At 51.5% G+C, this 27,273-nt stretch overlaps 1 protein-coding gene across 2 annotated transcripts in view; it reads right to left on the bottom strand.

Moving 5' to 3' along the window:
- Pdgfrb (platelet derived growth factor receptor beta) overlaps positions 1-26,874 on the bottom strand; it is a 37,141-nt gene extending 10,267 nt beyond the window's left edge. Inside the window, exons 1-12 of one of the 2 annotated variants that reach the window (XM_051201146.1) lie at positions 26,472-26,874; positions 12,247-12,292; positions 10,989-11,309; positions 8,636-8,902; positions 7,870-7,997; positions 7,619-7,793; positions 6,947-7,139; positions 6,310-6,425; positions 4,789-4,912; positions 4,037-4,248; positions 1,419-1,513; positions 426-558 (exon numbers count right to left, since the gene is read on the bottom strand). In XM_051201146.1, the coding sequence (XP_051057103.1) occupies positions 426-558; positions 1,419-1,513; positions 4,037-4,248; positions 4,789-4,912; positions 6,310-6,425; positions 6,947-7,139; positions 7,619-7,793; positions 7,870-7,997; positions 8,636-8,902; positions 10,989-11,309; positions 12,247-12,286 (1,804 nt within the window). In that variant the 5' untranslated portion in view covers positions 12,287-12,292; positions 26,472-26,874. The remainder of the gene's footprint in view (positions 1-425; positions 559-1,418; positions 1,514-4,036; positions 4,249-4,788; positions 4,913-6,309; positions 6,426-6,946; positions 7,140-7,618; positions 7,794-7,869; positions 7,998-8,635; positions 8,903-10,988; positions 11,310-12,246; positions 12,293-26,471) is intronic. The other variant, XM_051201147.1, reaches the window with a different exon arrangement.
- Positions 26,875-27,273: the final 399 nt, after the last annotated feature.

Here is a 27,273-nt window from a genome sequence, read left to right as displayed (position 1 = left end):
GCATCTTCCCGCTCAGAATGGAGGATTATTCTCTCAGGTCATCCTCCACGTCCCTCCAACCACCTCATTATGTGGCCCCTCAGGAAGCTCCCATCCTTTGAATCTCATCTAGCTCCTGCCTGCTGTCTGCCTCCCCGGAGTTCCAGGAAGACCTCCTGCCTCTTCAGAGAATCACAACTCCTTTGCACCTTCCTCAGACTCCCTGACTATCTCCAGTACTTCCTCTTTGGCCTGGAGGGGTCCCATATATCAGTCATGGGTTCCTAGGGCTTCCGTGATATCAGGGATCATCTTCACTATATAGAAAGAATGCTAAGAGCCAGTGAAGGCAAGATATCAGCCCTGGCTGGGCCTCAGCTAGTAGCAGCCATACTGGGAACAGATCTCAGGGTCCCCATTGCCACAGAAGACCTCTTAGGACTGACCGAGCACAAGTTGGTCCCGTGGCAGCTCCCAGGTGGAGTCATAAGGCAACTGCACAGGGTCCACGTAGATGTATTCATGACCATCAGAGCTCACAGACTCAATCACCTTCCATCGGATCTCATAGCGTGGTTTCTGCAGGACAAGACCAACAGATGAGCTGGTTGGTCAGAGGGCATCTTTGGCCTTGAGCCTATCAGGTCCAGCCCTTAGATAGTAGATGGGACAGACAGGAGACTCTGAGATCAAGAGAGGACAGGAACATATTTGAAGTGATACAATGAGTGGCCAGCAAAACCAAGGTTTCCATAAGCTCAAGGCAGCTGGCACTAAGGGGCCCCAGCAGGTGGCAGGTGTAGCTGAGAAACCCTGAGGGAGAGCCTCAGGAGAGCAGCCAGCAGAGCAGTCCTCACTCAGTGGAGCTGCTCCATCAGCTTCTCTCTGAGCCCAGTTACTCCTCAGATGGGAAGGGCAGGTTACCCAGTAAGTGACCACACAGGTCTGTCTCTGTGGGATCTCAAACGATGCAGCCTTTGGATGTGGAAATCTCAGGATGCTAGAGTCACAGGACTGGAATCTTACAGTGACAGGGTGAAGGGGTACTAAAGTCCCAGTTCAGGAATCATGAGCATTTGGAGCTACAGGGTGGGAAAATGTCAGAATAGAGCATTGGAACTAGATTTGTGGGGTCAGATTGCATTCTAGTGACTCATAGGAGTCTCTGTGGAATCCACCCACAAAGTGCCATTTGTCCCACAACTGGGTTGACCAGGAAAGACCTACGCAGAGGAAAGAGCAGGGCCCAGGAGTCCTGGACCACTTGCATCAGACCCAGGTCAGTTCAGCCTGCTGTGGATGGAGGGAGATGGGGACCCAGTGTTGCTCTGAGTCAGCTCCCAGCTGAGCTCCACATTGGGCCCACATTGTATGCCATTCAGTGTAGACTGTGAGGAAATATGAGTGCTACTTTGCACCTATAGGCTAGAGGTGCTTACCTTCTGCCACAGCATGATGAGAATGATGAGAGAGATAACGGTGAGGACCACCAAGGCCAGGATGGCTGAGATCACCACCACTTTGAAGGGTAGGGCTGAAGACAGAGAAAAGAGCACGCATAAGCAGTGACTGGTAGTTGCTCTCCCCATCTCACTGTGGGCATCACAGATCCATCAGACTTATTCTGCCTGGCGCATACGTCCTCACTGCCTAGATAGCTCGCCTCAGGGCCCATCCTCTGGCATTACCTCATCGACTCCTTGCTCAGATCACAGCCAGGCTCAGGCTGGCCTCTGTATCCCCTGCTAGGCTCTGGAAACCCTCTTTTTGTTCCTGAGCATTGTCTGTGCCTCTCACAGCACTCAGCACCTTGGGGACCAGGCCATGCCCTCCTCTCTTCCAGGCCCATTCCCTGTTGGACTGTCATGCCTGCGTCATAGATTTAAGTGCCATTCCTAACCAAATGGCCAAGGCACTCACTGGGTGGCTGCCTGAAGGAGCAGACTCTGAATTTCAGTGTCCTGATGAATCCCTATCAGAAAGGCATCTGTTCCTCCAGCCCGACCCTGGGGACCAGCTGGGGTGTGTGGTAGGGCAGTCATAGAGTACACTGCCCAGGACACTGAGGTGAACATGCAGGACTCCCTGGCCCCCTGAGCCTCGGCCCCTGGCCTTCCTTAGTAATAGCTGTTGTCTTCTGGGAACTTGCTTCTTCCTCCTATGTCCCCTTCCTGCCCTCCTCGGTTCCCCAGGGAGCCTTCCTCTGACTTACTCCACACCCTTTCCTTCTTAGGGTCACTGCCTGATATCTTGGTCCTCTCTTCCCAACAGCCCCACATCCTGGTCTTGCAAAGTGAGCATGTACCCTCCAGGGGTCCATCAGAGTCATCCCAGGTCTCTGTGTAACAGTACACAGTGTCCTGGCCAGATGCCACACAGTGTCTTTCATTCTGCCTTTACTCAGGCCCACAGTGGGTCTATATGGCAGGCTGTACACACTCTGTTGTGCCCACTTGCTCAGGGATATGTGTGCCTATATGAGAGTGTGGGGAAATAAGGGCATTTTATTTTAAATATTTATTTTACTTTTTTTATATGTGTGTATGTGTGCAATTGTACGCCTGAATGACATATGTGTGGATGCTGATGGAAACCAGAAGAAAGCATTAAATCCATGTGATTTGGGATTTGGAGCTACAGGTGGCCATGAGCCCCTTGACATGGGTGCTGGGAATGGAACTCAGGTCCTTTGGAAGAGCGGCAAGCACACTTAAGCTCCGAGGCGTCTATCCAGCCCTAATAAGGATATTTAAAAAGCTCACTCATCTAAGGGCAGGTGACAGGTATGTACACAGACAAACATGTGCAAGGCTGCGTGTGGCCACCTGAGGGGGGGAGTGTGTGAGTGTGTGAGAGTATGTGTGTGTGTGTGTGTCTGTCTGTCTGTCTATGTACAAGATGTCTTTTGAAGCTCTGATTTCTCTGACTTCTGTATCCTGTAGCCCCACTCCTTACCACTTCCTTCCCCATTACCCTCCCCCCCCACCCTAAATCCACATACAGTTTGCCTTCCAGACAGTCTGGTTTCCTTGAACTTCTCAGAACTTGCTCTACCTCTAGGCTCTACCACAGGCCTCCTTGGCTGCAACACCATGCCTTCACAGGCTAACACCTAGTCATCTATTGGTATTTGATGTAAAGCTTCTTTTTCTTGGGATATTTCCTCAACCCCAAGGTTAGCATAGGGCCTCTTTCCTCTCAGGGCTGCTCCCTGGAAGTAGTGATCTGGCGCAGGCTGGTTCCCTCCCTTGTCTGCCTCCTTCCTCTGGACTGGCCCATTGGCCTCTGTACCCTAGTGAGTTTCACATGTGCAGGCAAGCATGAGTGAGAGACATGGACACACATCTGGACTCTGGCAAGCACTGTTCACGTATGCAACAATCATATATGTGAACCTGCTAAGGGTCACACATTATCTAGAGGTATATGTGTACAGCATTGTGCTTAGTGCTTTTTTTATGCTTTATGCATTGCAATTATGTGAGTACAGATATGTAATGCCAATTTTCACACGTGCACAGAATTGTACATGCATGATTTATACACATGTATACACATGTGAGGCTTGTGCTCCCACATGTTCAAGCATATAGACATTCTTTTTTTAGATTTCATACGTCTTGGATTTGGGCAGGCTTATACACACAGCTTCCAAAAATATATCCTGCAGTTTTATATACATGGACAGCATTGTGCATGCTTGAGTACATGCTAACATGTGTGTACTCAGGGGATTAAGCATCCTCAGCACAGATTGCATGTACACATGAAGAGTGTACACCCAAGTCCCAAGATCAGCCTACTCATGTTCAGAGTTTGCAACATACATCATGCACACCAGTTCACTTTCCACCTGTCTCATGTTTGTTTATGCACTTGTGTCCACGTCATATATTGTGTGTGTGTATAGGGGCATACCCTAGTGGGTTTTGTCATGCCACCATAGGGTTGTGAGCATGCTCACTTGACCCACTTAGGGCACACAGGCTCGGGACAGCAGGATCAAGGAAGGGGTGAGAGGTCGGTCATTAGAGTCACCCGAGGCTGGGGCACTCACAATGTGGTACCACGGTGACCTCCTGTGAATCTCTGCCCATTGAGTTCTGCAGCATACAGCGTACTGACAGTGGCTGATCCACGTGGCGCAGGCGCAGCGTGCTCACCACCTCATATTCCTGTTCTTCCTCCCAGAAGGTCACATTAGTCTCCAGCTGGCTCTCCTCCTTGGAACTGTTTCCCAAGGGTGTGGGTGACAGCTTTCGTGGACACCTGCCAGGAGACACAAGGAGATTGGCACACAGCCTCTCTTAGTTCTCCCTCTGCAGATGGGGAAACTAAGGCTCATAGCAGGCTGTGTCAGCAAGTGGTGGTGTAAAGTGGAAACACGCTTAATTTCCATGATGGCTTGGTCCTTAATCAGGTTTCTACTGTGTTGTCTGGATGGACCAGCAGGGGGAGCTCCCTACTCCAGAACTGAGACTCCTGAATGGCAAAATTCACTCATTTGACCCTCAACCCATCTATATCTGCTACAATCAGCTCTGGTCGGAGGTATAGAACAACCACTGCATGAATTAGACCCCTCTGGGGGCCAGACCCTGCACCTTCCTGGGTTGAGGATGGCTCAGGGTCAAGGTAAGAAAAGGATCATTTTTTTAGGTTACGCACAGTATCTCCAGGAAGGCAGAGGACTGATCTAAGATGTGGCCTGGGCCTCTCAGGGGGAAGATGTTGGTTTAGGTTAGCCTACACTGGGTCATTCTAGGCAGCTGTGGGTACTCTGGGAGGCTGGGGCTCAGGTGTGCTCACCTTTTGAGATCTCTGCAGGTAGACCAGGTGACATTTGGCTGAGGCATGCCCCGGCCACGACAGCGGATTGTCTGCTCCCCATTGGCAGGGTGGCTCTCACTCAGCTCCAGCACACGGACAGGGACTGAACAGACAGAAATAGGGTGAGGAAGTGAGGTGGTCAGAACAGACCTCAGGGGAACATGTTCCAGAGTCACCTCCCCCCTCCACCTCCAGGCAGGGGACTGCAGAGGCACATCAGACACCAGGAGTCACAGTGTGAAAAGTGGCAGATTCCTCTCAGTACTTCAAAGGGCAAAGCTCAGAGCCTGCCTTTAACATCACTCTGAGACTGTCTCTTCTCTTAACAAAGAGAAGAGACCCAGAGCTCAGGGCCCTGGGCAGCCAGGCTCATGAAGCTAGACTTAGACAGCATTGTTTTGTTCTCTCTGAATTTATTTTAGTGGTTGTTTTATATTTATGGCATATGACCCTGAGTTTCCATCTACAACTGAGATGCTAAATTTTGTCTTTCAAAATAGACTTATTTTTAGAAAGCTAATTGACAAAACATTAAGTCTTTATCATGTCATTTCTATGCTCAAGTCCCTATCATAACTTTTCATTTCAGTAACAACAGAAGCCAAAGCTGTACTAAGCCCACAGACACTCACCCAAGTACCCCCTCCATCCCCCCTCCGTCCTCCTCCCTCCTCCCCATCCCCCCTCCATTTCTGCTCCGACCTCATATATGCCAATGCTCTCTGTTCTGGCCACACTGACCTTCCTGCTATTTCTCTGGCAATGTGATAAGGGGAGACACATGATCTGGAGTGCCCTTCTCCAAACATCTACTTGTCTAATGTCTTCCCCCTTCTTCAAGACTTCTCACAATTGTCACCTCCAGAATGAGGCCCACCCTGATCACCACCTTGAAAACCACAGCCCTCACTACCTGCATGCCAGGCTCTTTCCGTGTGTGTGTGTGTGTGTGTGTGTGTGTGTGTGTGTGTGTGTGTGTGTGTGTGTGTGCAGCCCTCACTACCTGCATGCCAGGCTCTTTCCGTGTGTGTGTGTGTGTGTGTGTGTCTGTGTCTCTGTGTGTGTTCTGTCTCTCTACCTCCTCTCCCACCCCCTACAGTTACTGGTTGTCTTCTAACCTTTTTTGGTTTTGCTGGGAATTCCTCCTTTACTATTTGTCTTCCCCCACTAGGATGCAAACTATAAGACATAGTACTCTGAACAGACTGCCATATTGAAATTACTCAGCAAAGTATGAATTGTACATGAGAAGTAAAATTGTGTTACTGGTACATTAATAGATCAGATTTGGGGAACACCGATATAATCTGATGGTCATCCTTTGCAGCTGGGGAAACTGAGGCCCAGAGAGGGGACACACCAGATCAGCTGTCTAGAATGTAGTCTCCTTGTTTCCAGCCTCTCCCATGGGTGGATGGGCAAAGAAAGGAACAGGGGTGATTGAATGGGATGGAGGGAGGAAAGGAGGAGGAGAGAGCAGGAAAGGGAAGTGAAGCTTACCATTGACCTGCAGCTTGAACGAGAGCTCGGCCTCTGCATCCTCATGGAAGGCCCGCATAGTGTAGCAGCCAGCTTCTGCCACCTTCACACGTACCAAAGTCAGCTCTGACACATACCTATGGAGTAGGTCAGGCCAGGGGACTTTGTTCAGAACTTCAGGAACCCCTAAAGCATCCTCACCTTCCAATAGTGTGCTGAGGGAAGGGATACGCTTGCCAAGGTCATATGGGTGATGGCAGCAGAGGCATGATTGACACCCAGGGTCCTGAATCCCCACCCACAGGCAGTTCCACTAAGCTAAGAGGAAGGCTTGGGAAGCACCAGTGCCCTCTCTCCACAGCTCATCCCTTTCAGAGGGGCACAGACTTGTCAGTCTGCTGCTCTCTAGCCTCAGGGACACCCGCTTTCCATCCAGTCCTTTTGCTTTTGGCTGTCACCTGCCAGCTCAACTTATTACAAAGATAACTAAATCTCTAAGTGGCCAACCCACTTCCCGCTCCAGGAGGGGCAGAGTAGCTTGCTCTGGTCCTGCAGCATCCCTGGCAGCTGGCATGTGCCTAACACACAGCAGACTCAGACAAAGAGGACCTAGGTTTGGTGTCTGAAGGCCCTGAGATGTGGACTAGCTGGTGCTCACCGGGTCTCAGACACGTTGCGGGTAGACAGAACCATCTCACCGGCGCTGGAGTCACCCAAGGTACGGTTGTCCTTGAGCCACAGGACAGTGGGTGGTGGATAAGCCTCGAATACCACCTGCAATGTCCGGCTCCGGTGCAGCTCAGCAATTTGTACATCACCCAGTGTTCCCAGCAGTCTCACATAGCCACTCTCTGTGAAGGTACACAACAGTCAAGGGTGGGCCCTGTGGGCGGGGCTATGCCAGACACCAGTGAGGGTGTGGGTCTTGCTAGTGGAGTGTTCCTGGAGACCTGTACCAACTAAAGGCCAGAGAAGCACCTTCTAGGGGGAAGTTCTTCTTCAGGCAGCAGAGCGGGAGTTCAAGCTTGGGCTGGAACTGAAACAAGGGTAAAAATTGTTGCTAATCATATTGGGGTTGGTGCTGAGGTTGGGACTGAAGTTGAAGCTTTCTGTTCTGGCTGTATTTTATAGACTGGAATTTCAAATTAGTACAGATGTTGACTGTCAATGGGGTGGACAATGAACAAGGAGTCTGGCTATGTGGGAAGTCTAGGTTGGACCTAGAGTTAGGTCTGGGGCTGATGCTACACTTTGTTTGGGTCTAATACTGACACAATCTCCAGAGTCTGTGCCACAGGGTATGCTAGAGGGCTGAGTCTAAGGCACCCACCGATCACAGTGATGTTGATGGCCTTTTCATCTCCATGGTCATTCACGCTCACTGACACATTGCAAGTATAGGTTCCCGAGTCACTCAGCTCAGCTGTGGGGATGTGCAGGATGGAGCCAATTCGGGAGTGCACTCCAAAGAGGTAGTCTGTCACCGGCTCCACCAGCCGCCCACTCTGCAAAGACAAATCCCCAAATCAGAATCCAATGTGAGCTGAGATGTCTACCCTTCCAAGCCTTGCCTAGCATTACCTTCATTCGGGGGTATGTCCACTGGAAGTTGACCACATCATTTCCCATTACAATGCACTGGATGGTGATGCTCTCACCCTGGCGGACCACAGTCTGTACTGCATTCACGGAGACATTGATGGATGACACTGGAGTGGGGTGAGGAAATTGGATTAGGACCAGGGAGGTCATCACCAGCCTCCAGCACTAGGCTTGGGGAATGGGAGTGAGTCTGCTCTTGTGAATGATTCATTCATTGGTTCTATGAATAATAATTAAACACTACTATACACAAGCACTGTTCTAGACACTGGGGCTAGAGGAGTGAACACCACAGACAAAATGTCTTTCTTCATGGAGATGACAATAGGACAGCCATCTTAGATACCACAATTCTCTGAGAATCTAAGTGCAGGGACATTTACCAAGCACTTATTACATGCTGGGCATCTCAGTCTCTTTTATTTTGCCTTCCCTAAAATCTGTGAGGAAGGCAGTCATCATCTCCCTCATCTTATGGGAGGCAAGAGAGTCAGGTTCTCGGGTACCATGTATCTTGCACAGAGTGGCCCAAATGGGAAGTAGCCAAGCTGGGATTCAAACCCAACTGGCTCCAAGCCTGTGTGTTTGCTTCCACCTTATGAAGCCCAGACCATCCTTTCTATGAGCCTTAGTTTCCTTGGGAGCTCACTCCCAAAACTACAGGAGAATCCACTGAAATATGGGGCCATACACCTAGTAAACTGAGGGGCTGTCTCCTCTGTAAAGGGACAGAAAGGGGGCTCACCCTGGAGGCTGTAGATATAGAAGGTATCGGAGTCCACTTCCCTGTCCCCAATGGTGGTTTTGCAGATGTAAGTCTTGTCCTCAAAAGTGCCAATGAAACCACGCTGGTGGTCATAGGGTACGTGGAGGGGGATGTCTACTTTCTTCTCATGCAGTGTCACCTCCAGCTGGGGGTCCGTCACCCGGCATGGAATTGTCGTCTCAGTCACATCCGTAACAAAAATGAATAGGTCCTCGGAATCCATAGGGAGGAAGCCCATGGTGGGGTCTGTCAGGAGCAGAGCCAAGGAATGAATGTCCTGGTTAGTGATTTGCCCACTTGCCATAAGCTATAGACACCTGGGAAGAAGGAACCTCAGTTGAGAGAATGTCTCCATCACATTGTCTGGGGGCTTTCTCTTGATTAGCGATTGGTGTGGGAATGTGCCCCTCCGTGGGTGGTGCCCCTCCTGAGTGTTATAAGAAAGCAGGCTGAGCAAGCCATGAGAAGCAAGCCAGTAAGCAGCGTCCCTCCATGGTTTCTCCTTCAGTCCCTGCCTCCAGGTTCCTGGTCTGACTTCTCTTCCAGATGCATTAGAAGATGTGAAATGGATAAAATTTTCCCTTCCCGAATTGCTTTTGGTCATGGTGTTTAATGGCAGCCATGCTGGCTGGTGAATTGCTGTTTGGCTTTGAGCAGTCTTCCCATCTCTGGCCCCCAGTCACTTCAATACAGAATAAGGATTGCTGCTGTAACTCTAATGTTGGTCCCCTCCAAACTGCATTGAAATGTAATTACCATTGTAACAGTATTTACAGGTAGGGTCTTTAAATGATAATTGTCAGCCGGGCTGGGTGGTGAAGGCCTATAGTCCCAGCTACTTGTGAAGCGGATTCTAGATGTTAAAGGAGCCCTGGCTGCTCTTCCAGAGGTCCTGAGTTCAATTCCCAACTACCACATGGTGGCTCACAACCATCTGTAATGAGATCCAGTGCCCTCTTTTGACATGCAGACAGAACACTGTATACATAATAAATAAATCAATCTTTTTAAAAATGAGCAAATAAAAATTAAAAAGTTTAAAAAAATAATAATAACAGTAAGAACTAGAGAAATGGCTCAGGTATTAAGGGCACTTGCTTCCTCTTCCAGAGAATTTGAATTTATTTCCTCATACCCACTTCAGGTAATTCACCATTGCCTGTAACTCCAGCTCCAGAGGATCCAACAGCCTCTTTCGGCTTTCATGTGGCTGGCGCGTGCACACACACACACACACACACACACACACACACACACACACACACACACCATGGTACATTCACATACACGTAAGTAAAAATTATTAACTAATTAAAATAATCACAATACAAAGGTCCAGTGAAGTCCTTGCCTAGTATGCAAGACCTTGGTTTCAATCCCCAGCACCAAAAAGAAAACAGTGGGGAGGGATTAACCATGAAGGCTTCATAGACTGATGCCATCACAGAAGCAGAAGTTCAGCCCCTCCAGCCCTTCTGCCTTTTCTAGGGTATAAAGTTGCAGGAAGCCTTTTGCTGGGGCCCGGGATGTAGCTCAACTGGCAGACTGCTTGCCTAGCATGAAAAAAGAGGCGTGATAGTAGTGCACGCTTGTAATTCCAGCACTCAGGTGGTACAGGAAGAAGTATCAGAGGGTCAAGGTCATCTTTGGCCATATAACAAGTAGACATTGCCTCAGGAATAAAGGAAAAGATGCTGAGTGAGTTGATGCATACCTTCAATCCCAGCACACCCAGGAGGCAGAGGCAGATGGATTTCTATTAGTTTGAGGCCAACCTGGATTACACGCGGCTACATGGGCAACCTACCCCCAGGGAAGAGAGAAGAGGGAGAAAAAAGAGAGAATTCTTGCCAGATGCTGGCTCCTGCCTCCAGAACTGTGTGCTGATCAATTCTGTTCATTATAAATAGTCTCCGTCTTCTGTTAGAGTAGTATAATGGGACTAAGGGACACGTTCTCGGGGGCTGTTTCCTGCTCTTCATTTAATGCTGACCGTACTGGAGTTGGAGTGAGGGGGTGAAAAGTCATGAACTAAAGAGTAGCTGCACCTGGAGCTCAGAGGACAGAGCCGTGGGATATGGGGGCCAAAAGGGACAGGTTGGGATGAGCCGAGAATGCACAATTCTTGGAAGGCAAGAGTGGGAGATGGCCAGGAGAGGGCAGAGGGTGGGTGGAATGATCAGCTCCTGCATTGAGCCACACTGGATGCTGCTCTTTGCCTGTGTCACATAGCTGCATCTCACAGTGCCCATGAGGTCCACAAAAGCTTCCTTTTGTACTCAATGCTGTGCAGACGAGGGTGAGGGGGCAGGCACAAGGCTAGTGTTCTTACCTGGCACGAAGATATAGATACGCTTCCGCTCACTGAGCTCTGGCCCTAGGGAGTTGTTGTAGGCACAAAAGTATTCCCCAGTGTCTTCCCCTGTTACATTAGTCAGTGTCAGCACACTGGAGAAGGTGCCATCCTGATTCATGGATGCTTCTTGCCAGGATATCTGGGACATCTGTTCCCATATCACTGGAGCCGAACCCGAGCAGGTCACAACAAAGGTGCTGGAGATGTTGAGGATGAACTCTGGCCCAGGGGGCATGATGACTAGGCCTTGGCAGGACTGTGGTGCCAGCAGCAACAGCAGGGACAGCAACAAGTGGCCTTTGGGGCAGGAAGGGTTTGCATGTCAGGGCAAAGAGAATATAGCCCCTCCCCCAGAGCTGTCCTGGAGGCCTGTCTGCATAGCTCCCAAATCCTTAAAGAACATATCTTCCCATTCTATACAGGCTGCTTGACCACTGTCAGGCCTTCGAAGGCTCCTGTCTAGGTCCCTGGCTCATTTGATTCTGGACTCTAAGCTCTTGAGCTATGCTATGTATAGGCAGCAAGCCGGAGAAGGAGGCAGGAAATCCTGTGGAAGCAATCCCCAGGCCTTCAGTTCCTGCATAGCCGTCTAGGTCACTCCCTAGGGCTCTTCTCTGTAGCTGTTCAATGAGATGCTGAAGCCCCTGAAGGATGGGGGTGGGGGTGGAGGTTAAGATATGAATGTCAGATGATTGGTGACTTCCCCCATGACATCCCCTGGAGGAGAGACCTGGGAGAAGCAGCTACACACCACTACACATCAGTGTTCACAGGGAGGGTTTTAAGAAGCCAAACCCTCATTCCCTGGTGATGAAAATGAGGACAGGTGCAGCCAGTCAGCAGGGCCATCGAACCACGGTCATTAGGGCAGGCCACTGGCTCCATCGCTGGTTGCCTGGGCATTTGCCCAAACCTTGGAGAGCTTATGGCAGCTATCCAACTGGACTGCAGAGGGAGGGGAGAGTAGGGTGTCTCAGAGGGGGCTGTGGGTGCAGAGGGAACTTGAGCTGGTGGTTCTAGACAAGGAGGGAGGGATCTACTGAGTGGGTCTAAAAAGAGCTAATAGGTGGGCAATTGAAGGAGTCCTCCACAGGCCATCTCCAAACACAGGGAAACTGAGGCTCAAGCATACTATGGAGCTTCCGGATTCTCAAGGCTCAGTGCTACCAAGCATCATCACCACCAGCTCCCTAGGGCATCCTAGGGGCCCTCATCCTTGCCCCAGCCTACTTACCTTTGAGGACTGAAGCTGGCATCACACCTGGAAACCCCATAGTATCCTGTAAAAGTAAACAGAGATCAGAGCCCAGTGTGGGCAAAGGCAGTGCCAGGCCCACCACAGACCTGGTTCCTGCTGAGTCAGTTCAGCTTGGGTATCCAACATCATGTCTCACTGCTGCAAAGATATCCAGGTCCCCAAGCCCTCTCCCTTCAGTTTCCAACTTTCATGTGGCCTTGGCTGAGTCCTTTGCCTATGGGCCTTAGTTTCCCTATATGTTACCCTGGAGGGGAGGAAATTGGGTTAGCTAGGGGACTGCCAGCTCTGACAGCCTGTCCTCCGGGTGACAGTTCCAATACCAGGCACTTATCTGCCAGGACAAATATTTGGGAAAGTGTGATGAAAGGCCTGGAGGAGTAGGAGGGGGTGAGCCAGAGCCTGGAGAACTCCCACAGCTCCCTCCACAAGCACAACAGGAAATGGGAGTCTGTGGGAAGGGAAGTGGGGAGGGGGAGGGGTGAGATCTAAGGAATGTGGGAGTGGGCTGGCCCCCCTACTCAGCACAGAGCTGCACAGGAGGCCCAGGAGAGAGGGACCAGGTTCTCAGCCCCATCCAGTTCATCGGGCTTTGAAGGTTCTCAGAGACCACTGAAGCCAAACCTTCAGCATCCATATGGGGAAACTGAGGCTCTGAGGAGCGAAGGTTTACCCAAGGTTCCCAACAGAGTCTAAGAGGGAAGCAGAGTTGAATGGTAGGAGCCAAGGAAGACAGAGAGGAGGTTTGAGAAACAGGGTGCTGAAGCAGGGACACAGACAAACACATTGTAACCGGTGAGTCTTTGACTGGTCCTTCCCTTCATCAGCGAACAATCACCAATAGCCAGGTATGGTCAGAGTCACAGATGGAGAAACACAGGAGGCAATCAAGTGACAGGCAACAGGGAGCATCCTGAGATTGTGGGGCTGCCCATCCCTTCTGTGTTTGTCCCTACTCTACCGTGTTGCCCTTTCTAGTTTCCTACCCAGGGCTGAGGTGTCAGGTCTCATGAACTCCATTGCCATCTCTCGTTCCAAGCCCATGTCTGTGGACAGAGCCTCCAGCCAGCAAGGAGCTGATGAATGTACCACCAGTGAGGGTTATAGTCACACAAGGTGCATGAGACACACGCAAGGCCCACCCCAGCTCTGCTCAATGCCTGAAGAAGCAATCTGCACAAACTCACTCTGCAGACCACTTTTCCTCCTTTACCCTACCTTCAGGCAGCCTGCCCCAGCGCCCAACCTCACCCCGGCCCCCAAGTCTCCCCTCTCTGAATTATTACTGGTCAAAACCTTCCTGATGCCCCCTTCTTAATCCTTCCCCTCACATCCCTCCAGTGCCGGCCCCTCCAGCTGGACACCAGGCCTCCTTGGACAGCACAGACAGCATCAGGCACCCAGACAGAGCCAAGAGGCCCTACAGAAGCCTATCTTCCCCTCAGTGGGTGCCCCTCTGGCTCCCCACTTCCTGCCAGAGATGTGGGCCAAAGAAAATCATTAGCAGCCCAGGCTGGGGGAGGGTTCATCCTAGCCTTCTTCCCCTCCTCTCCCAGCCTCCCTGGCTGGCCACACTGTTTATTATTCTAAAGGAGGAATTTGGCCTGCTGGCCAGGAGATGGGAGGTCACTGCAAGGAGGCTGGCCTGGCTCTGGTAAGCTGTGCTGACCATGTAGGCTAGAAACTCATGGCATGCAGTCCCCAATCCTGATGCTTGGTAACACTCTGTCTTCTCTTCTCAGGCCCTCTCCTGCAGAGAAATGGCTGTGGGAGCAGAAAGAAAGACTCTAAGCTGCAAAGGAGCCTCCTCAAATGGGAAGTGGGGACCCAGAGAAGCCCAGAATCACGACCGGGTCACAGAGACACAAAGTGGGTTCCAGCTGTGGCCAGGAAGCAAATGAGTTTCCGAGGTAGAATGCAAGGCAATGCCAGCATTGGACTGGCTTGATTCTCTGAAACAAGCACCCCTCACCAGATTCTTGAAGCCAGGGTGACAATAACAGGGTCTCCTGTCTGCTCCAGGTCTCATTTGCATAGCCGTTCAGAGAGGTAGTGATGGTCTCTGTTTTTATTTATTTGTTTGTTTGTTTATTTATTTATTTATTTACTTTTGAGACAGGGTCTCTGTGTAGCTCTGGCTGTTCTGGAACTTACTTTGTAGACCAGGTCAGCCTCGAACTCAGAGCTCCACCAGCCTCTTGTCTCTCCAATGCTGGGATTAAAGGTGTGCACCACCACCATCTGACTCTGTGATGGTCATCTTAAAGAGTTGTCACTAATTCAAAAGTTCCACCTTTTTGACTATTCAGAGAGAAGGTGTGGCCACCATCATTCTCCATGATGAGACCTGAGGAAGTAAGGACTGGTCAGGAATGCAGATGACATGTTTGAGGCCACAGTACCTGGGAATACTTGACTCATCTCATCCCACTGACCTAGTGTGTAGATTCACACACATTGTCTAAATGGCCTCAGTTTCCTCCTCTGTACCACTGGGAGTTAGATGGTTTTTCAGGTGACTTCCCACCGAATGAACCTGGGGTGTTTCTGGAGTGGCATGGACAATAAGCTACAGGTGGAAGACTCATCAGAGTGGGACTCGGGCACCCAGCATTACCTCCTGACCATCTCAATGGCTCTGGACAGTCCTAGCTTTCCATTCAGTGTCTTACGGAACATTTTGTGCCTTGGGAAGTTGCTATGTTCTGAGCAACCCCAGGAAGGACCAGGCAGCCAGCTGACTTGTCCTGATGGCATGCATCTGATAACTTCCTTTCTTTGAGAGAGGTAGCTGTGCTCCAGAAAAAAGTCCCCAAGGTCACCGTGGGCACCACACCAATAGGCAGGCACCCCCTTACCCACCATGCTATCCTGTCCAGTGAGTCCCCTATAGTGGAGAAAATCCTCAAATCCTACTCCTCAGCATTGCCCCTGTTCAGGCCAGGTCCAGAGAGGGGGTAGGCTCAGCTTCTCACAACAGATCTGAGGCATCCCTTAGGGAATCAGAGTGAGGCCCCAAGCCCAAGGGAGCTAGCATGCCTGGGAGTCATCCTCCGAGCCCCAGCCTTCCCGCTCACAAGCACATACAATTCCCCACTCCTTTCCCACCAACTTAATCTAAATAAATCCAGCCCATCTTGGCCACATCCGCCAGCATCAGCTTTCCTCCCTCGGGGTCCCGAGGCTCCCACGACACAGGCAGTCTGGGAAGAGGGGGGGCTGCATTGCTGCCAGAGGGAGGCCTGCACACGGTGAACACATGCACACAGCCCAGATGCTGCCTACGCTCTCTCTCACACGCTCTTCAACAGCACACACATGTGTAGCTATTCGAGTGTGTGCCCAGCCCTCAGGCAGGCACGAACCATGTGCATGCCCACACAAGAAACACGTGCACACAATTCCCTCAGTTCTTTACCATGTTTCCACCAGAAATGCACCGTGTATAACAGTCACCCATGTACCCACCCCCCTCCACATAGGACATAAGAGAGAGAACGTCTATACATAGGACCACAGTCACCCTGGAGCTAAAAGCCTCATTTGCTGTGGGGCATTTGGCATTGTCTCACTTCATCCTCTGACAGCTTGTGGGTAGAGAACGATCAATCCCATTTTATAGCTAAGAAAACTGAGGAGGAGACTGCTTTGGTAAACTGCCAAGATATGCAGACCAGACAAAAGGAAAGTAGAGACCAAAACGAGGCAGCTCGGCCTCTTCACTGCCCACCACCCCTGCAGGCTGGATAGAGGGCCATGGGTGGGGACTGGAGAAACAGATGGCTTTGAGATTAAGGTAGCTGAGAGTCAATAGGACTCGGTGACTGCATGTTGCAGGGGCCAAAGGGGCAACTTTCAGAGATGAACTTCGCAGTGCAAATGACAGGAGGAGAAAGCCACATTATAAGAATGAGAATGAGACTATGCACGGGCTTAAGGGCTGCCACTGAGTGCAGGCAGAGGACAGGCCAGGCAGAAATGCAACAACTTGGGAGGGGAGAGAGCCAGCTGCGGTTCAAAGGGGCACTTGGTGTGCTTGGTGTCACCAGCTTCAGTCCCACCAAGTTCTGAATAAACAAGACACCCAAGCAGGAGGCCCAGTCCTAGGGTCACAAGGTCAGAATCTTGGAATGTCGATGTCCTGCAGCCAGGAAACATCTAATGGATCCCTTCCTGGGGATCACTGTACGGGGGGGGGGGGAAACTAAGGCATGGCAGGGACCTGAGAAGTCCCACTGGGTCTCGGCAGGATGGACTCTAACGGCTACGTGCTCACCTCCACAGCATCTGCTCACCGTCTAGAGTCTGGCTGCACACAGCTGTGCTTCTCCACAGAACAGTCACTTTCCTTAACCTGTCCCACACATGGGGAGACCGTGACGGATTCAGAAGTGTGACCTGCTAAATTGCCTGCAAAAGTAGGACACAAACTTGTTTCCTGGCCTTGTCCTGTCTTCCAAATCAGGGGCTCTTTATGGGTTCTGGATAGACGTAAGTTGGGAAGAAATGAGCCTGGTTATTATATTCTCGCTGAGTTTCAGTACAAGAGAATGGAAGAACTCTCCAGGCTGACCCTGTGGCTCTCCGGACCCTTGCCCTGTGGACTTGGGACGTTGGGATAGGGGTGAGGGTAGGGTGAGCCTCCCCAACCCTGACTGGGATGCCATGACTCAGCTCAGAAGAGGCAGCCAGTTCTGGGCTGGGAGTGAGGGGGGGGGGGGTAAGAGAAATCTTCAGCCAGGGACTGAATCCTTGGCTAGCAGCTGGACAGTAAGCAAGTGACAACAGCCTAGTCTGGACCTGACAGAGTTTGGCACTTCTGACCTTCCCAGAGCCAGCTGGTGTGGGTGTGGTCTTATAGTACCAGTCAGGAAGCCCCATCCTGGGAGCTGGGGAAGGGCCTGGAGGGTGAGGAAGAGAAACCTGGGAAGGAAGAGAGCCCATCCCCTCCACCCTACGGCACATTTTATTGGAGAAGTCTTAGCATGCTACCACTCTATCGTGAGCTTCGGGGTATCCCTAAGGACTAAGGATGGTGGGCCAGCCATCCGGACAGTCTCTGGCTGCCTCTGTGTCCTTGCCCCTTAGTTTTCCTTTCCCCCTTCACCTGTCCCCCTCAATCCTCAGCAGTACTCATCCAACCCTGTCCTGCCTATGGCTCTGTGACATTCCGGTAAAGGGGGCTTCTGAACCATGGCTGTCGGAACCATCACTCGCACTTAGGCCCTACCATTGCTCCTCACTGCTAAGGAAGGAAGGTCACTGTCCACTCAGCTCCCCAGAGCCCCACACTCATCCTCTCCCCAGGAGGCCTCCCCAGGGATACAATGGAAAAGAAATGGCCTATTTTCTGGAAGTCCAAAATAAAACGAAACATCTGTCTGGAAGGGAGCCAGGCAGATAAAGAACAAACCGATCCCCCACCCCCCCACCCACGCAACAGCACCCCCCACCCCCAGAGTGTGTGAGCTGGGGGCTGGGTGGTGGTGGAGCAGCCTGTGGGAAAGTGCTCAGTGTGTGTCGGGGCCCCAGGGAGGGACCAGCCTGGGAAGAAGGTCAGAGAGGAGGATGGGAGGCCCAACCGTGCCTCTGCCCACAGCCCAGCCGCCTGCAGAGCAAGCACTTCCTGCCCCCTGCCTCAGGCGCCTCGCTGGCCTCAGGCTCAACCCCCACTGCTTCAGTCCAGGCTATGCAGCCTGGCTCTGCAGATGCCCTGGGACCCCTGGTTTCCAGGCTCTCCCCACACCCCTGCCCAACCTCGTCAGTTATTGCAGAAGAAATGGGGCACTAAGATGACCTTGGAGAGTGCCAGGATAGCAGCAGCTCTACCTTAGGCCATCCCCTCCAGCCCAGCACCCTTCCCGGCCACAGGGGGCCTGTTTAAGGGCCAGGCCACTCCTGAGAATGGTCTTGTCAAGTTCTCAGCCCAGTCCACTATGTCCTGCTGCGTTCTTGTCTCACAGACCAGGAAACTGAGAGCTGAGATGTAGCTGTGGCTACAGTGCAAAGTCCTTGGCAGACTGCCCCTGCCCCTACCAGCACATAGGCCCAACTCCCCCCCCCACCCCCCCCACACACACACACGCTCACTCACTGCCACCCACCTTTCTTGCAGGACTAACAGCTACAAGCCTACAGAAAGGACAGTAGAAGCCTCCGTGGCACCAGCCACACACTGGTCACAAGTCTGCTGCCTGTTCATTCCTGTTTCTGGACTTCTCCACACTTGTCTTTCGAACTAGGACAAACTGAAGTTGACAGACATAGGCGCTCCAATCTTAGGACCAGTGAGGGCCACATGTGCCATATTCCCAACCTTCTCTGTAATTGCACACAGCGTGCGCACTTTTCCTGGGGCCCTTTATACCCAGCAGCCCAGGATCCTCAGAGGCCAGAGTACCACGGTGGTTTTATTATACCAAGCACAGCCTGCCTCACTACGTCCCCTACCTCTTGGTTGATCCTGCCCATGCCCACTGTTCTAATGTGAAAACAAATAAAAGCCCCAACTAATCTGGAGCCAGACATTCTGCTCAATAAATTGATCCAGGAATGTTGATATATCTGCACAACAGTTGTATGAGGGCAAATGTGCTCATTATGCCCATCTCACAGAGGAGAACACTGAGTCCCATGGAGGTTTGGTGACTTGTCCAAGGTCACATGGTCAATAATCAGAGGAGGTAGGACAGTATGCAAACACGAGCTGGTTTTTAACCACTGAGCAAAACAGCTGATCTCCCAACTAAGAGCAACTCTGTCCACAGGAAACTGGTCCTACCTGAAGCTCTTAGGGACAGGAGGATCCTCTAAGGTCAGGGCCCTGCCTTATCCTCACTGAGGGCAATGTACGGGAAAGCTGCACCCTCATGTTCCCCCAGAAAGACAAAGTAGAGACAGAAGTCAGAGTCCTTTTGAGACTTCACAGTAGAACCAAAGAGAGGGATCCCTAGCCACAGCATGGTAGCACACTCGGGAGGCAGAGGCAGGAATATCTCTATGATATTATAAGTTCTAGGCTGGCCAAGACTATATAGTAAGACTGTCTAAAAATCAGAGAGATTCTTGCAGAGAAAAACATCAGTTTGGTCTCATCACTAAGGCCTCTGAGAGAACATCCAGGCATGGTTCAGTGTGCTGCCAGGCCTACCTCTACTGGCCCAGCACCCCTAGCTTAGTCACCAGAGCCTAGGAAGCTGCAGAGTTCCAGCCTTCACCTCTCTAGGCTGCCCTCCCTGCCCCCCACTCTCTAGAGCCTCATCTCAGGCTGGTGTCATAGCAACCAAGAGCACTAGGCCCTGGCAGCTAAAGGAGCCCCTGAGAGGGGTCCCAGGCTGGGGCTGGGAAGGGTACAGCAGGCACAAACAAGCAAACCTTCTGTTTCCCTGGCTGCTACTATCAGGACCAGCCATGGGCTGGGGGCCTCAGGGAGAATGTGTTCTCAGAGCCAAGTGGGCAGGGGGCAGGCAGGCCTCGAATCCCATTTCTACTAACCCGCCAGCACTGTGGCCTTCCCCCACCAGCCCATAGCCCATGGATCAGGCAGAGACCACTGGTTGTGAAGAAAGCCCGCCACTGATCCGTGCCAATTACAGAACATTGAGATTCCCCTCAGAGCCCTCCTGGGCAGTGAATTGGGAAGAAAAATGTCCACGTTTCCTTCAACACCAAAATGTCTCAGCATCTCTTCCCTCCCTATTCCTTCCTGCAGGCTTCACCCTCTGGCTTCTTCTCATCTCATTATCCAGGCTACATCAGGCCTTTGCACTGAGTCATTGGGGCTTTGGATGAAGTTCAGGCAAGCAGATGCTTGGAGGAGGGCCTGGTACCCCCATAGGAAGTCAGGGACCACCTTCTCCATCCCTCTCTACCCACAGGAGAAGTCACTTGCTCTGACAGCCTACAATGCATAGCTGACACCTAGTAGACTAGCTTGGTCAGGGAGAGGATGCAGCTGATATAGCAGATGCCACCAGAAGCTCCTGAGGAGGACTACCTGGGAGGTGGGAGCTGCCAGGGATAGTATGAAACTGGCAGCAAGCAGCATCTCTTCCCTGTGCTACACCAAGGTTCAGTGAGGAGTTTGTTTGGCTACCAAGTGGCCATTTTAGGAATAAGCTTAATCTGATGATGTCTCCCAGTCCATAGCTATCAGCTAAGTCTCTCCAAATCCCCAATATAGGACAGAGCCTATATAGTAGGTATCGCCCAGGAAAATGGCATGGGAGCTCAGGTGGGCTGGGAGAGCTCTTCCATCTCATAGCCATTTAATCCACACCCAAACCCCACACATCTGGCAGCTGTGTGGCCACTGTGTGTTTAGCTTGTCTGAGCGTGTTTCCTGAAGAGTGGCCTCTGCTGTTGCTATGATGAAGATGATGCTATGTTAAGGATGATGAAGAGCCTGTGGCATGCTCTCCCAATCAGTAAACGGCAGCGACTAGGATTCTGTGAGGCTCTGAGACAGATGATGCCAGGGCAGGCCACTCCACAGAGCTCTTGTGTAACCTACTTTTGGCAAGTAGAAAGGCATCTGGGGGACAGCTCTGTTAGACTAGACCTGAAGTTTATCAGCAAAGTGGTAGGTGACAGGCAGGGAAAGGTCTGGGGCACTGGGTGAGGGTTTGGGCTTTGCCCTGGATATATCAATATGTTGATCTCCAGTAGTTTGACAGTGATGGTGAATGGTTAGCTACTGATAATGCCATAATGGTAAGCATGAGTAGACACGGGGCATGCAAGAGAGTTACATGGGAGGTTGTGAGCTGATATAAGGACAGCCAGAGATTCTGGTTTCCAGAATGTGGCCATGCCAAACCCAGACCGAAGCAGCTATATAATTTGTATGCCAGGTATAAAGTGAGAAGGAGGGGTAATTTTTAAAAGTTATTTGGAGCTTTGAAATGTTGTTTTGAGGGCATTTCACTAAGTGTGGGCCCTTCTCAGCACAGGGTCCTCATGAGGACGAATGCTCATGAAGTCACTAATGTCCTAGAATAAAGGGAAGTCCATCCATCCATCCATGACATTCATTAATTTGCTTTTCACCACAACACTAATAATTCAGTAGACAGACCCAGGCTAGGCACTGACAAAGGCATTAACACAGGTAAGGTGAGAATAGCCTATATAGTTCACTGAGTCAAGCCTAAATGTTTACCTTTGTCAAGCCCAATGTTATGGGGCATCTGTGACAAGTTTAATAAAGCCAGTTCTCATACCTCTGGAGTGGACTTCCCTGCTATCTCTGTACCATTTATGTTCAGAAGAAGAAGAGTTGGTGGTATTACAGTTCTTGGGGACCCAATTTCCAGGAAATGACAGTACCAAAAATGTGACCAACAGCTGTAATAAGCCTAGCAGGAGGGCTGGGGGTGTAGTGTAGTTCAGTTGGTAGAGCGCTGGCCTAGCATGTAAGAAACTCTGGGTTAGATATCCATGGTGGTGCATGTCTGAACCTCTACCACACCAGAGGTGGATGCAGGAAGGTCAGAATTTCATGGTTAACTTCAGCTACACATCAAGTTCAAGGTGAGCCCAGGCTACATATGACATTGTCTAGAAGAGGAGCTTGAGGCTGCAGCCATGACACATGGAAGGGGCCATCGGTGCTCAAGGCAGAGCTGGATGGGCCTCTGGAGCCACTGTCCTTTTCCTTCCTCTTCACCTCTTCATAGACCAGAAAATTGGGGTCAAAATGGAGAGGTGAGGTGTGGGGCCGGAAGCTTTATGATCCACAAAACCACACCAGGGTTTCCTATCCTTCATCAAGAAGGCTCTTTGGGGTGTGCCTGAGTTAGCAGAGCTCTGCAAAGAAACCTTGGTCCCCAGCACTGCATAAAACTGGACATGGTGGTGGGACATGCTTATAATCCTAGCACTCAGGAGGTAGAGGCAGGAGGATCAGAAGTTCAAGGTCATCCTTGGCTACAAAGTCAGTTTAAGGTCAACCTGGGATACCTGAGACCCTGGAGAGAAGGGAGGTTTGGGTGGGGGTGGGGAGCTTTGTTCCTTCTGTAAAGATCTGCCCTGTAGCCTTACCCAAGGGACAAGCAGGCTGGCCCACGGACTGCAGGTGGAGCTGGAACCCTCTATCTTTTGGGTGGTGATATGGATACATGCATGTCCCATCACCTGTGATCTGCATACCTTGAAATATATCCTTTTTTTCTGACCTTGGGTCCTCACTCATACCATAGGGAGATCAAACCAAATGAGCCCCGAAATTCTTTTCATCTCTGACATTCAGGCAATTCTTGAGCCTCTGACCTTCTCCAGGGACAGTGCTGTCCATCACAGAATGGAGAAGCTGGAACCTCTAGCAGATGAAAGCGTCAAGCATCAAGACATCAAACAGGCGTACTCTGAGGCAAGAGTGAGGGTATTAATGTGATTAAAGCTGTACACAGACATACTTTGATTTTTCACCTGCCTGCTAGGCTGAGCATTGTCTGAGCCCCCAAGAAAGTGCTTGGGAGTAGAAGTATCCTGGGGCCAGGTCTGGGGGTTCAGGGAGCTGTTTTCTGAGTTTCCAGACCCCAAGACTTGGTGGGAGAGGGTACCAGGTGGGCTTCTGTGCAGAAAGTAGCAAGTGTGTGAATTCTACTTCTGCTCCCATAGAGGTGGGTTCCTGGGGGTCCATTCCCACCACTCAAGCTAATGCCCCTCTTTGTTTTGGGCCCAAGCCTACTTCCTCTTCAAACCAAAGCTCAGCCCTGGAAGGGACATACAGGGTCTTTCTTGTATAGCCCTCACACCCTACTTCCAGCCCTCCTTGCTCTCAGGAAAGCAGGCACATAGACCTGCAGGGACACACCCTGGAACGGGAAACTGGGTACATTAAAGGGCCCTCTTCCTGGTTAGAAAGTTCCCCTCCTTATTGCAGGTTAAGGTTGTCCATTAGCAGCCATTGATCCAGACCTCTTTCTGCAATGTGTAGAGAAAGGGTAAGAAGGAAAAAAAAAAAAAAAAAAAACCTTCACTGTAAAGTTAAATATGCATGATCCCAGAGTACACAGCAGGGCCTGTGCGGCTGCCAATCTAGACTGGCAGGGCTTGGAATCCTGGGATTGTTCTGTGGTGGCAGGGAGCTTAGTGATCATCGGGGTCAATGTCTTTGTTCAACTGAGGGAGGACTGAGGCCCACGGTCACATGGCATTCTGGGACTTGAGGCCCCTCTCCGGAATGCTGAGGACAAATGAGGCGAGGCGAGTCCTTGGAGTTTATACTGGGTCCCCAGCCCCACCCAGCCTCTTCACCATGAGGCTCTGAAATCAGAAAAACCCAAATGCTGATCCCAGATCTTCTACTTCCTATCTGTGGGGCTCTGGGCCACTGATTTAGCCTCCTGGAGCACTTCACCATCTATAAAATGGGAAGAATCTTTATCTACTCCTCGAGATTGCAAGATTTAGTCAACACAGCAATTACATACGAGCTTTCTGAATGCCAAGCACTGAGGGCCAAATAGAGAACTTCAAGGTTTGTTCAATGCAGAAACATGGATAAAACACACAACAACTGTTCAGGGCTTAGTTCTGCTCACGCTAGCTGAGGTGCCACTGAGGGACCTGGGGAGGGTCCGCTCCTTTCTCTATCTCCCTGCTTCCAGAGTGAGTTGACTATGGGAAAAAGACCCATTCCAAGGACCTGGTGCTCAGGATCCAGAACCATCTGGAAGAAATAAAAGAACCTTTTTGAAATGTCTAGTGACTCTTCTCCCCTCCTCTCCTCTCCCCTCCCCTCTCCTCCTTTTCTTCCTCTCCTCTCCTTCCCTCCCCTCCCCTCCTCTCCTCTTCTTTCTTCTCCTCCTCTCCTCTCCTCCACACCACAAAGCCTGTCCAGAACAAAAGTCAGATTCCCTCTTAGAGCCTGAGGGCATCTAGTCCCAAAGCCAGCCTGGAGAAGGAGGTACAAGATGTCTGGGTCCCTTCCATGGTCAAAGGTCTTTAGGCCTACAGATCATTTTGCTACCCGGATGCTCACACATAGGAAGTGGAGGGAGCATGGGCTGCTCTCAACTGTGGTCCCAGGTCCACCCCATTACAGGTCACAGAGATCAGGCTCACACCTTCTATCTTGATAAGCCCACAAACTGTCACACTGTTTACATAGAAGACTGAAGCCCAGCAAGGCAATGTGCTGACTGGGGCCATACACCAGCCAAAGGCAGACTCAAATATCAGCACCTGGCTGGGTGTGGTCTCAGCACTTGGGGAGGCAGATCTCTGAGTTCAAGGCTAGCCTGGTCTTCAGAGTGAGTTCCAGGACAGCCAGAGTCAGGGCTACACAGAAAGACCCCTCCTCAGATGCCTGATGTTGATCAGAAGGCTCCCAACCCTAGGCATGGAGCAGTGCAGGGTGCCAGGCTAACCACAGGGTGCTTATGTAAGGACAGGCTTCTGACTCTGGATCCCCTGGGCTTTCTGCTGCCTCCCCACATCTGCTAGCAATTACAAGTCCAGCTCCCCACACACACACACAGAGGAAAAGAGGCTGCTGATAACACTGCCCTGCCATGCTGTTGTCTGAAGTACTTGCCAGACAGCCTCCCTCCTTGCTCAGGACCAGAGATGGGGAATCTTAAAGCATCCAGGCCTGAAGCTACACTTTCTGTTGGGGATGCTGGAAGCCAGAGGAAGCCCTGCAGGAGTGAGTGAGGGCTCCCTGGTGATGCATTGCCAGGACATATGGGGTGCAGCCTCTGGGTTTGCTTCAACTCCAGCCTAAACACTAGCCCTGATGCTGTGGTAGTCACTTAGCCACGGTTTCCTTGTCTGCAAACAGGGATGACAGAACTGACTCCGAAGACTTGTTGTAAGGCACACAAAGTGGGTTACAGCAGGCTCACCTGTGGCAGTGTCCCTGTGACTGCACGTCTCCTGTGCCGGGACCCCAGGGGCTCCTGCCTGGAGACAGCAAGACCGAGCCCTTTAGAAAGACCTGTGGGAGGGATCAGTGAATCCCGGCCACCACTTTCTCACGGCCAACTCAGGGCTGGGCACAGAGCAGCCAGAGCAGGGTCCAAACAGGTTGTGGTGTGCAAACAGCAGCAGAGAAGCCAAGTAGTAGGAAAGGCATGCCAGGGACCTGAAGACTAGAGGGACCAGGGAGGGCTGCCTGGAAGAGACATGATTGGAAGGACCAGGGATCCTTGGATTGGAAGGACCAGGAGAGGGATATGACTATAAAGAGCATTCCAAACAAGCTGGATGGAGGGGAGGGCACATGCCCACAGGCAGGGTGGTGCAAATTCCTTTCACAAATCCTGGAATCTAACCGCCTGGAACTAAGAAACCAAGGGTCCAAGTCTGTCTGGGGCAGTGGTATAGAGGAAGTTTAGTCACTTCGGCCCTGTTACCAGGCAGTGGCTCCAGTTTTGGTGGTTGTCATATCAAGGTAGAGGAAGAAACCACCCCTGCATCCCGGGGGACATTCAGAGTGCTGGGACATTCCTTCTGCAGTGAGCGAGAGGGCTGGGGCTCTCTGCAGACTTGAGGAAGCTACCGAAAGACCTGGACGAGAGGGAAGTATGATGGGACTCGGTTCAGATTTTAGGATAGAGTGAAGGAGTTGAGTCCTGAGGGAGAGAACGAATAGGGAAGGACCATGAACAGAAGGAAGCGGCGCAGCTTCAATCGCCTTTCACACAGGAGCCCCCCAACCTGACATCCCGGAACTAGACCCCACCCCAGCCACATGACCACTAGGCTGGTTTGTAAACTTCCCTCCATCCAAAACTTGGAGAGTCAGAATTTTCTCAGTGGCTAGGGGCTTAGAAGGACATCTTAGGAATCTGGAAAATTTGCAAATCTATTTAAAATCTGCCTGGCAGTTGACTGGACTGGAGCCAAACTTAGTGTTTGGCACAAGACTTGGTCCCTGGGACAGGGGCTAGCTAGGATCCTGAGGTTCCCCACTTCTATGAAAGATATTAGCTACCTCTGGATTCCCCTCCCCTGTCTCTACTACCTCTTCCCATTCCCCATAGACTTTGTTGTACCTTGGAGATCCTGCTCAATTGGCACCCAGAATGCTCTGGGGGTGTCTGAAGAGGTCAGATAAGTAGCAGGACTGAAGGGGCAGCAGCTAACCTCCTCCCATCTAATTTTGCTACAGGTTTTTCCTTGCACAGGCTGGAAAGCAGGCGGGGGGGGGGGGGCAATGACAAGACATGGGATGGGTTTCTCCTCCCTGAACTTACCAGGCTTCTGATGTTGACTATCACCCCCTCCAGGAAGTCCTCCTCTCTGTCCTGTTATTTTGCTGGACCCAAAAGCGGACAGCAAGTAGAAGGGCTGGACTGATTGCAGCAAGCCCTGGGAGAGCCAGAGAATGGCAGAGGGTGCTCAGGGGCCAGGAGCAGACCAGAGCAGACCGGCCCCTCCTCACTCCAAAAGCATCCTTTGGGAGGAGCGGAGAAGCCTGGCGGGGCCGCCCTGGGTCTCGCTGGCAGGCAGGCAGGAGGCTGATGACTGGTCTGGCCCGTTCTGGCTCTGGCCTCCTCTCTGTTCTCCTCTCTCTCAAAGTTACTCCCAGAGCAAGCCTAAGTCCCAGATAGGGCAGCCGGGACTGTGGCCACAGTCAGCCCCAGCGCTCACACCACTGTGGGCTTTACGTGCCCTCCCCCCAACCACACACTTTGGGGGAAAGGCAGCAGGGCCGATTCTGATTGGCCAAGCTGTGGGAGGGGGGGGGGAGAGGTGGAGCAGGGCGGGTGGACGCGTGTGTCTGTTTTCAATTTCAGGGTTTCCCCCCCTCTCTTTCTTTTCCCCCAAGTTTCTTGTTTTTCTTCCTCCTTTCCCTGTGCTCCCTCCCTTCACTAGCTTGCTCAGGGTGTGAGGGGATGTTTAGAAATTCCGCTGCCCACGCCAGCCACTGAGTCACTTTCTTAGAGTGGCCTGCTCCACTTGCCTGATGGCCGTCAAATGGGGCCTCCCTTCACTGTGGCACCTGGTGTGTGTGTGTGTTTCCTGTGCCTCAGTTTCTCCATCTGTAATGGAAGT

This window comes from Phodopus roborovskii, unplaced genomic scaffold (genome assembly GCF_943737965.1).
Source record: "Phodopus roborovskii unplaced genomic scaffold, PHOROB, whole genome shotgun sequence".
Classification (NCBI taxonomy): domain Eukaryota; kingdom Metazoa; phylum Chordata; class Mammalia; order Rodentia; family Cricetidae; genus Phodopus; species Phodopus roborovskii.
This window is presented reverse-complemented; position numbering and strand designations above follow the sequence as displayed.